Source organism: Meleagris gallopavo, chromosome 3, assembly GCF_000146605.3.
Source record: "Meleagris gallopavo isolate NT-WF06-2002-E0010 breed Aviagen turkey brand Nicholas breeding stock chromosome 3, Turkey_5.1, whole genome shotgun sequence".
NCBI lineage: Eukaryota > Metazoa > Chordata > Aves > Galliformes > Phasianidae > Meleagris > Meleagris gallopavo.
Window position 1 is genome coordinate 69807772 of NC_015013.2, and position 11532 is coordinate 69819303.

At 38.7% G+C, this 11532-nt stretch overlaps 2 protein-coding genes across 2 annotated transcripts in view; one reads left to right on the forward strand and one right to left on the reverse strand.

Moving 5' to 3' along the window:
• The window catches only part of CALB1 (calbindin 1), an 18482-nt gene extending 17955 nt beyond the window's left edge, over window positions 1–527 (reverse strand). The window contains exon 1 of the mRNA XM_010709115.3: window positions 290–527. Within this exon, the coding sequence (XP_010707417.2) occupies window positions 290–527 (238 nt within the window). The remainder of the gene's footprint in view (window positions 1–289) is intronic.
• OSGIN2 (oxidative stress induced growth inhibitor family member 2) lies at window positions 8–11394 on the forward strand. Its single transcript, XM_003205168.4, has 6 exons — window positions 8–273; window positions 2162–2316; window positions 5706–5842; window positions 6888–7079; window positions 7615–7706; window positions 9583–11394. Exons 2-6 carry the CDS (start codon window positions 2250–2252, stop codon window positions 10625–10627), a joined length of 1533 nt encoding a protein of 510 aa, XP_003205216.2. The 5' UTR covers window positions 8–273; window positions 2162–2249; the 3' UTR covers window positions 10628–11394.
• The last annotated feature ends 138 nt before the right edge of the window (window positions 11395–11532 follow it).

An 11532-nucleotide genomic window follows, 5' to 3' on the forward strand; every position in this document is an offset into this window, starting at 1 on the left:
CTCGCGGTGCCGCTCCGGGCGCCGCGCGTCCCCGCCGGGAGATAAGAGCAGCCCGCCGGCGGGATGTGCGCTTGGCACCGGGTGTCACCCGTTTGTGCGTGACGAGATCTCCGTCAGCCGCGCGCTGCGGTCTGCCTGCTGCTATGCACAGCGCTGTAGGGGCTTCGGAAACTGCTCCATAAGAAAGGCTCCTCCGTTAGTAACTTGAGGGAAATAACGGCAGCTGTTGCGAACGGTTTGTTCTTTTCCCAGGGAAGATAGCGTTTACGTATGGTATGTGTTTTCCTACTCTTTTTCCTCGCTTCCATTAGAAATGTAACTAACTGCGAATAACTAAAAAGGAAGAGGGAAGCGCCAGCGCCGGGTCTGGCAGCCTCGCGTCGCTGCGGATCCCCGGCTGGGGGCTGAGCGCAGGCCCTGGGCCGGGCTGCTGATACCGGTCCCCGCCATGCAAAGCTGGATGCAAAACCTGGTGCTTGTTGCTGGGCCGTCATTGCTCGCGGCTCAGGGGCGGCCACCTCCACCATCCCAATTCAGGACCTTAGCGAGCTTTGCTGCGCTGTTGTCAAGAAGCAAAGACGTGCGTCTGATCCGGCGCTTCTGCTTCATGCACGTGATAGCCGAGGAGCTGCTTGTGGTGTGCAGGCAGATCTGCACAGTTCAGTGCTGCGTAAGAGAGATTTTTCAGGCGGTTTCTACTGTTTCAGCCTTCCATCCTGCGAGGAGGGTGTGTTAAACCCCCTTGCTCTCTGCCAGTCCACCTGCAAAGCACAGAGCACTGCTGGCATAGTGAGCTTGGAGTGCAGGCTGGCAGGTAACGGAACCTACCTGTATCTGCCTAAAAAAACCCAGTATGACGGTTAAATATTCTCTCTATTCACTTCAGCTTGCAGTTCGTGCTTTAATGCACATCCGTTATTGTGACAAGACAATGCACACCTGTAATTCAGTAAAGTCATTAATTTCCAACTTTTTTTTTTCCTGTTATGCAGGAAACGCACATGTAAAGTTTTCACTTCCAGAAGTAAATACAATTTCAAATCGGCTTCCCCCTTTTTAACCAAGAAGAGACTATCACGGGGCTGCGTGACAGTGCTGTCACTGTTATGCAGCTCAGTCTGCAGCTTTCTGTCAGGCTTCGGGAGCATCCAGCAGACCCCTCAGTGCCAAGGGAGCTGATAGGTTGGGATGTTTTTAATTGAGGAGTTAAGCATTTTAAATATTTAATAAAAGCAGATTTTTAATTTGCCATTGCCTTTTAAGCTAAGCTGATGAAATATTTGCTTCTTCAGTGACCTGGAAAGACTTGAGTAGGTGCTGATAAATAATTAAGAGGCAAGCAGTCTAAAACATGTCTTTAGTATAGATGTATATGTAGAGAATGAAGAACTGTGAGAGGAAGCTAGGTTGGTGTTGCAGAGAAAAAGTTGACAAATTAAGGAGATGACAAGTGATGGGAGCAGTCTGTCATGTAGTAGCTAACCTGATTGGTGCACAGTCATTACTTGCACTAAGTTTGTTGTTTGATAATTCCTTTTGTAAAAGACTTTCTTAATGTGGCTAAAACCCCCATAGGCTCCATCTAGTGTTTCTAGAAATTGTAATCTCTCAATTTATTGCACCACTGCTGACTTCTAGCTTCGCATCTACCTGATCAAGAATGTGTTGGTGTAAAGTCTTGTGTGCTGTTCAGCAGGTAGGAAAGTATGTGAGGGACTGCTGATATATCTTAGCTTCTCACTCAGTTTTTGGTTGGTCTCAGTGTTGTTTGTGGGCTAAGTGGGGTATGTCTCCTCTTCTGATGGGGATAATGAAAAATGAGCTTTTCTGTGTGGTGGATCAAAATAATGCTCGTTGGTTATACATTGGCTTTGTATAAACTGAATTGGAAATCTGTGTCTCTGTGGAACCATCTGTCCCTTTTTATTATCTTGCTGTAGACTTCCTATGAGAAAATGAACTTGAATTTGCTATTAGAAAACTGTTCTGGAGAGTAAAATTCTGTAGACTGGATGAAACATATATATTTTAGTCTATTTTTTTCTTAGTTCTATAGCTCTTCAAATAAAGCATTAAAAGCAACTTTATTTTGACAAGATCGTTTTGACTCTAGTACAACTGTTATATTTTTAGTTTTCTTCCATCTGTCCTTTTCAATTAGAAATTACAACAGCTCTGAAACTGAAGGACAGCTTCTGAATTCCTTTGGCCAGTATTTTGGTAACAGCCTTGGAAAGAAGATAAAAAGAATGCCTTTATTAGAAGAAACTGTTCTGCCTGGGGACTCTCTTCTTACTCTGCCCATGGTAATAATAGGTGAGTTTTTTGACTCGTAAAATTCTCCACTGCTACCATAGACTTGCTATATGAAGTCATTTATCGCTAAATGAATAATGCTTAACATCCTAACGGTGAAGATGCTTATTAAAAAAATAGTTATTATGATTAACAACAGTACCATCAAATTATATTAAAGTTCTTGCAACTAGAGTACATTTGAATTCAAATGATGATCTGGCAAATGGAGCTGCATTACTTGGCAGCAGATAGATGAGTCTTAGCAGCACTGCTTAGATTTGAGCATTGATCACGAAGGGCTTCATTAACATGGTACTGTGTCTTCATCAGGTTGCATGGAGGTTGTTGATGCTGTGGTACTAAAAATTTGTGGAGTCATACAGGACAGTAAAAAGCATAATGTAAAGTGTGTGCTATGTGTATTGGCTAGATATTAACCTGGTTTATTAATTGTGTTTCTCTGTTGCATCTGTCACTAATATCTGAATATTGTGCCATCTTTATCAAATTAATCCATGCCAGTTCAGCCAGTTGAGGACAATGCGTTGTAGTCTTGATGAAATAGTTAAAGGGTTGTAGTTGTAAAATCTTGCTGAATGACAGGATGGCAGAGGGAACAGACTCCCTGGGTGCGCAGCATAATGGTTGCTGCACGGGTGGTTTGTATTGGGTCAAGGCTCTTGAGCAACAGCTGTTCACTAGCTCCTTACTGCTGTGAGTTGATGAAGGGATAAAGAAAAGATCTGAAATAAAAGAGGCTTTCAGAAACCTCCAAAGTCCAAAGCTGTTGGGACTACAGCAAATCAACACCTTTAATTGTACATGCAAACAGGCAGAGAAATTCCAGAGAATGATATTTCAACATACATTCATGTTAACTCTCCACAACTCAGAAAGATCAGTGTTTGTACAGTGCACGTTCTCAAAGCTTTCTTCATAATGGCTTAAAATAGTGCTCATGGAATGTATTTTATATGAATGTGACAGACGTGAATCACTTGCTAAGTTCTGCATCACAGTTGAAGAGCAACAGCTTCCTGGCATTTCATCAACCTTCGTTTAAGTTTACCATATGGCTAATGACTCAGTTTTCACTGTTTAGCTTTGCAAATATGTGTTATGCAAATACCTGTGCTCAATACTTACTTTGTCTACAATGCCTTCCTCTGTGCTGATACCAAACACAGCTGCTTTGACTATTTCTACTTGGGAGGGGGAAAAGTTGCCCAAAAGTTATTTCACAGATACATCTGAGAAATGTCTCAAGTTTATCTTCCTCAGCTGCATGTTATCTCTAATTCGTTGGCTGCCTTAAAAGATGTCTACATTGGTCTGTAATATTGTAGAACACCACTATTTTTCCCTCATACATGTGTGCACAAACAGAATCTCTACTGGCCTAATCCTGTGTGCTATTCCTGTGTAAGTGGAGTTTAACATCTTTAAGTTTCCTAGTACTGTCTTTTCATTGCACTATTCTAATAATCAGGAGGAAAAATATGGCGTAGTTCATTAGTGACTTCATAATGGAATAGCAACTTCTGTTGGCCTCTCTTTAGCTTCACCATTCCATTTCTCCCCTGTATGATGCCCAGTTTAAGATCAGATTCTTAGGCTTATGCTGTGCAGTGTACTGTAATACTCTAGGGTGTACAAACTACTCTGGTAATATTAAGTAACTTCTGTGCTGTTCTTGTTTTGCTCGAGAGAACGGAAAGAAACTGTTAAATTCTATTTGAATGAGGTAAAATTGGCAAATTTTGTGGTAGAGGTCTAAATCTAGAGAATGTTCTGTGCTAAACTTTGTCATGTGCGCTGGTTTTGATCGTTAACACGTAAACACAGTGTGGTCTTACTTTCATTCAAATAACAGGGCTTTGCAGGGATCTTTGAATCTTTGAAGTTAGTTATCTACTTCATATTTAGGTACATAAAGGTGAACTTCATCTAGAAGATGTCTGTGGTGGGAACTCGCCGCTTTCTCTTATTCTTTCCAGTGCTTTATGGTCTTACAATGCACAGGCATTTTAACACTTTTTTTTTGTGTGTCCATATACTCACACAAAAGCTGCATTAAGAGCCCTTAAGGCACTCTGTGCAGCCTGGGTTATTTGCTCAGGTTCTAGGCCTGGGAGTGGATAGGAGAGACAAGGTCTGAGCAAACTTGTTGGGAAATATGGGGACTAAAAAACCAGTAAGTGGGAAGAGAAGACCTGCAGTGCAGGAGTGAGATTGGAAATAAAAGATACAGATAGGTGTGTGAAGATAATGAGGAATAAGAAGCCAAGGATGAACTCTTGAGATCAGGAGTTAAAATAATACAAAGTAAGATCTAACATCCTAATGATGAGTGCTATGTAGAACTGTGAATAAATTGGTAACTTCAGCATCAGATCTAAATAGTGTGTAGTAAATGCCACGTGTGCCACTCTGGATGAAAATAAAGACAAAATACCAAGTAATGTCTCAGTGGGAGAACACTACTCACTGCTTTTCATTCAGTTAATGAGGAAGACCTATAGAAATAACTGCACGTAGTCACGTGTTTAAACTCTGTAGAATAGCACATACTTCTCTGATACTAACTTTCCCTAGATTTTGATATTTGACTCTACAACATTAGTACTACTTCTGTACTTGTATGTTATTGTGATCCCCTACTTAATTTAATGCTAATCAAATAAATATTTTACTTATAGTAGTATCTTGGTCCCATCCATTTCACACCTTTTATAAAATAAGTTCATCTATTAATTACAATAATTTGTATAAATTATAGAAAGCCATAAAACAAAAAGATGCTTGAATTGATATGGTTGCAATAAAGCATAATGCTGAATGTGGTTTGATGCAAGTTTTTTGTAGTGTGCTACATATGTACTATGTGTGTCAGCATCTACTTTGTTATGCTGTGTGGGATATTTCATTGTCTTGGATCATTTTCAGTTTTCTGCTCATTTTTTCTTCCTTTTATAAGACCTAAAGGGCATACACCCCAGCTTGTTTCTATTCTGTGTTTTACAGTACTTGGTACAAGTGTGAATGCAAATATGCAAGATGGAAATATTCGGGTATTACTGTGATTGGCAAGTAGAGCAAATCTTATCCATCAGATCATTTGCATGAGAACAGTGAACTTGACATGCTGAAGTATGAAATCCCTTTATGTACACTTTGTTTCATAGTGCTAAGTGCCATACACATTTTTTCTTACCTGATGAAAATTGTGCTTGGTGTATCTGGAGGAAGTTCTAGGGTAGGTGTTATTTTACTGTGATAATTATAAGCTGCTTTGAATCGGGATGGTAATGCATTATGCTACTTTACTGTAACTTTATTGTTGCTTATTTAATTACTTAATAGAAGTAACTTAAAGTTTCTAAAGCAGTTTCCTCTTTCTTTAATAGGAAATGGGCCTTCAGGAATTTGTCTTTCATATCTACTGTCTGGATACAGGCCGTATTTGTCTCCTGAAGCTGTGCATCCAAACCCCATTCTCCACACAAAATTAGAGGAAGCCCGACATCTTTCCATTGTTGATCAAGTGAGCTTGTTTTGCAGTCTTGTCCAGCTTTCCTACCACAAGCTACATTATGAAACAGTAGTCTTTAGTGAGCCTATTTAAAATGCTTTTGTAACTTACGTAAGTAGTGTGTAGATGAAAAAAGGGCTTAATGTTCTTACCTTGCAAAGAATGAGACCACAGTACAGCTCAAGTAGCTGTGTGGCCTCAGCCAACTAACTTTACCACTTGCCCTATCTTTTCTTACCTGCAAACCGAAGGGCAGTACGTACCTTCTTCAGTGTCTCATTAACAAATTGTATACTTGGCACTTCCGGATGAAGAACTGCTTATCTTAAATATAAATAAATAAATAAATAGCAGATTGCAGAAAAATATTTAGAAGCAGCCTTCTTAGCTAACCACATTTCCAGTGCAGTGATAACGTTCTTCTGTTGATTTAAATAATCTAAGGCTCATGATCCAAGGCTGCTATGTTTGTGAAGGTGGTTTGTTTTGTGGCTTTAGAGAACTTTTTGTTTGTGGCATTTTTGGGTTTTACAATCTGCCTTTTGTAGTGGTATTATTGCTTGCCAAAAGCATCAAAAGCACCACTTTGTCAGTGAGGAGCTGATGCAGGCCTTCCAGCTCTCGTGTCCTAAATGTTTGGGTGCAGTTGAGTGGTGGTTTAAGGCTGAACATCACATGCCGATAACATACTTCAGATATGTGTTGAAGTTACATTCCTGGAAACACTAGGGATTCTCTGTTAAAAGCAGTGCAGTATCAGCAGTATAAATGTTACCAGGTTGCTCTGTTCTTTGAATATTTGTCCCAGTTTTTAAAATACCATCTAGCCCTGCTGTTACTGCATTAGTAGTATGTAACTTTCAAATGAGGCACGTGTACTATATTCAGAGTAAATCATGGCAGTTATTTCTAAACTGTTTTGATTGTATTTCTCTATAAAATACTTAAAATGCAACTTCCACTGACTATGTTTTCTGCATATCAAATTCAATGTCTGAAAAGTATGATAAGCAGTAAAAGTTAGGTAAACATATAAAACTTAACTTTCATGCTTCAGGATCTAGAGTACCTGTCTGAAGGCCTTGAGGGACGCTCTTCAAACCCAGTTGCAGTGCTCTTTGATACACTGCTTCATCCTGAAGCTGACTTTGGCTATGACTACCCATCCGTTTTGCACTGGAAGTTAGAACAGCATAATTACATTCCCCATGTAGTGCTTGGTAAAGGACCACCTGGTGGGGCTTGGCATGTGAGTAAACATTTCATATCATAATAATTTTGTGGTTTGGGACTTTTCTTAGAACGGTTGTTTTAAACGTCAATGATGACAATTGCAGTTTCCATTATCAAAGGTCAAGTATGTTAAAGATTGGCGGAGGGATAAGTTACTCTTTAATTTTGGGGATTGTGGCTGTAACTGCTGTCTGACTTTTATTATTAGTTTAAATTATAACAAAGGTTATTCTCTAACTTTTCTCATGTTGTTTTCAGGTGCAATTATGCTGTATCCTGTTGCTTTAATTTTTTTTTCTTGTTTCAAATAATAATATTTTTAAGTAACCTTTCTTTTCCCCTTCGCTTGTCCTCTCTTTCTACTTTTTTAGATCACATAGCTGCTCATTAAAACATCTAACTGTAGGCCAAAAATTTTTCATCGGATGTATTATGCTCTATTTTTATATCGGACTGAAGAAATAGAGTGAGAAGAACTTTGCTGTTTCTCATAAAAGTTTCTATTCAAAATGTATCTGGTCATGCATCTGGGTTTTTTTTCTCCACTGTAGGCCATGGAAGGCTCTATGCTAACGATCAGTTTTGGAGACTGGATGGAACTGCCTGGACTCACTTTCAAGGAGTGGGCAGCTAGCAAGCGCAGGTAAAGATACTGCCTTAAGTACTGGGAAATAACTTGTAAGAATTCAGATAACCTATTTTAGCTTCATTCTTTGCAGGAAAACTTCTTTAGTTTATTAAATTGCCTAATGGCATTGGAAATGATTTATGTACTCTGGTGGAAGAAAATTGACACCAGTTGGCCAGAACGATGGCTTTCAGTGCATCAAAAGCATACATACTAACAGTGGTGTGTTTTAACATTTCTCAAATAAGTGCTGTTACTGTAAGCTGATTCAGTCATTTAAAACCTACCAAAGTATACCAGAAGTTCCTCTTTCAATGTGGATGTTGAGTAACTTAAGTTGCTGTGGATACTAGCTTGCAATTCAGGAAGTCAGTACCTCTCAGTATTTGCTTCACAGACAAAGCTGTAGCATCTGAAATGCTACAGTCTATGAACTGTACTTTTAAGAGAATAATTCATTACTTCCCAAAGTTACTTTCTTGTAGTAAGTTCCTTGGAAGGCAAGTTGAAGAAAAACCACTGTCTTGTACAATCTCTTGGCTGCGATTAGTTCCCAAAGGTCTGTGTCAACAGATGCGCTGTGCTTAAGCCTGTTCTAAAACAAATTTTCCTAACTTCGTTCTAGCAAAATGAATGTGCTTTGACACATAGGGCAAAAAAGTAGAAGGATTTCTTGGGCATATGTCTTTAAGAGCAGCGTGTTACTCATTTCAGGACAACACTTAAAATGAAGAAACTGTACCTTTGTTCAGTAATAGCTTTCTTAGATAATAAGGAGGCAAGATTACTGTCATTAACTGAAATCCCATAAGCTACTTATTATCTCGAGCTAATTTGTTTATATTACAATTTTCAACAATACTATAAAAAGAAATGCTGAACTGTATTATTACAGTTAGACAGGTGTATTTAAAAGTATCAGTGATAATTAATGCTTACAGTCATGTGAAATAGTGTTCTTATACCAGGTGTCACACTGACATTCATCCTATCCATTAAATACCTGATTAGGATTTTCAGAGTAGTAACCTAAACTGAAAGCACATACACTATCTTTTTAACTGTTGAGAATAAGCAACCCAATCTCATGTAAACATGCTTCTCAGCTTAGTTCAGTGGATAACCTGTTATTTGCTACTGTTTCGTTTGGCTTATTCCTGGAGCTTTTTTCTAAAGAAGCAAACAGATTCATTCAACTTCTCAGACAGCTTAAGTTTTTTGTAAATAGGTCAAACATAAGGTAGTATCAGGATTCCAGTGCAAGAATGCTTTTTATTGGACATCTGGTCGTTGTAATCCTGTTCAAATGTGTATTAAGGTTCAGTGTGATACTCTATTCATTCAGGTAGGATTTAATTCTCTGTTACAGAGCTACTTAATTTGAGACTTACTGAACTTATCTGTACTGACAGGAGAGTGATTCTTTTCACTTAAGCCCTTTTCTTCATTACACTTTACAAGTAATATACCAAACCTACAGTTTCAAATTTGGCTCTTAGCAATTATGATATTTATTTATTTTGGTGGTCATTGAGTGCTGTTTTAGCTGGTGTTGTACTGTAGATGGTCATGATGTTAAAGTGAGTTGTAAAACACTTCCATATAGACCTGCTGTAATACTGCAGTTTTATTTTTGATTTGTTCATCACCTTAGCACTTTTATAATTAAATATAGACATTGTTTTTAAAAAAAGATAGCTCGTCTCTTATATCAGGAATCAAGAGAGCAAATAAAACAAATTGAGTGAGTTTAAATATATTGAACTCCACATTAGTTACACTGGGCAGATTCAGTGCTCTTAAATCTGACTATTGTGTCGTAGATCATAGATGATGTTGAAAGTATTGATAAGGTCTTTATATTAACTGGAAACATTCAATTTTGTTTCAGAAATATAAAGAGTGACCGAGTAATGCCAGAGGAAATAGCTTGTTACTATAAACACTATGTTAAAGTTATGGGCCTCCAAAAAAACTTCAGGGACAATGTTTATATAACATCAGTATCCAAACTTTACCGAGGAGATGATGAAGATAGAAGTCAACTGAATGAAAATATTCCGACACAGCATTTGGAAATGGAAGATGGACAGAAACCACTGATTAAGCGAAACTGGGAAGTCAGAGGTTATCAGCGAGCAACAGATGGTTCTCATGTGCCCTTCTGCCTCTTTGCTGAGAACGTGGCTCTTGCCACGGGAACCTTTGACTCTCCTGGCCGACTGCACATCGAAGGTGAAGACTTTCCTTTTGTCCTTCATTCCATGTCTGACTTCGGAGCTGCTGTAAGCAAAGGAAAGCTACGTGGGAAAGCAGACCCTGTGTTAATTGTGGGTGCTGGACTTACTGCAGCTGATGCAGTACTGTGTGCCTACAATAACAACATCCCAGTAATTCATGTGTTTCGTAGAAGAGTTACTGATTCGAGTCTGATTTTCAAACAATTACCTAAAAAGCTTTACCCTGAGTACCATAAGGTCTATCAAATGATGTGCACTCAGTCACATACTGGGGACTCTCATCTGCATTCTGCTTACACTAGTTTCCCTGAACACAATGTACTTTCCTTCAAGCCTGAAATGAAATGTGTTCTTCAGAGTGCCTCTGGACTGAAGAAAATCTTGAAGTTTTCTGTAGCCTTAGTTCTGATAGGTTCTCACCCAAATCTTTTCTTTTTAAAGGACCAAGGACATAGCATAGGTCATCACTTAAATCAGCCCATCACGTGCAAAGGGAATCCTATTGAGATAGATCCATATACATACGAATGCACTAAAGAAGCAAACCTCTTTGCTTTAGGTCCTCTAGTTGGAGACAACTTTGTACGGTTTCTAAAAGGAGGTGCATTGGGAATTGCACGATGCCTGGCAATAAGACAGAAGAAGAAACATGAGTTGATGGGAAGTGAGGATGGAGGAGGTGATGGGGTACCATAAATAAGGCATTAGAAACTTTTCACATATGGAACTAGACTTAGTCTAACAAAACACTCACAGCAAAAGTTGTTAGCAGTCATATTTCTGTATACAAGTAACCTGTGCTTGTATTGTTTGATAAAGGATGCTGATACCATAATACTTCCTTTTCAAAATGCAAAGATTTGATCTGCTGTTACAACTGATCTCTATCTACTGGAATTACTTCCAGAGAAACAGAAAATGAGACTAACTCTTACTGACCTACCTGTCATCTCTTGCTCAGCTGAAAGAGCAGACTAAATTCCTCTGGGAAAAAGTAATGCATGCCAGGGTGGGTTTATCTTTCATTGTCAAATTTGACAAAATATTCCTATCCTGAAATTAAGTTAACTTCAAAAAGCAGAAGGCTGTTAGTAGAAAGTGATGCTTGGTCCCAAAGCAAATTTGGAGCCTTTTGAAGTGGGAATTTTATTTATTTGCCATAGTAATGCTTGGAATGAGCACTTACAAAATGATCTTTACTATACGAAGGATTTTCCATAAGCAGAGAAGTGTTGGTCAGCAGTCACAAGTGACCCTATTTGGCAACTGAAATAAAAGAACAGGCATTCATGTTTAATCTTTAGTGCATGATTTGACAATCCATTAATGTTTTTTTTTTCATGCAATGCCTAGATTTTGGTGAGTAGAGAAAGACGTGACTTGAGATGTTCCCCTGCGGCGATATGTACATTCTGAGAAAACTCACCAACATAAACAATAAAGTACTGATGTAAGTGCTCTTATTACAGTGTCAGTATAATGAATATTTAGTGTACCGGTGGAAAAGTCTACATGAGAAAGCTTTTCAGCTTTTTGCCTCCTAGCTCAGGAAGATTGGGATCGCTTGAGTGATGAAGGTGGGTGATAGATAATAGTATTTC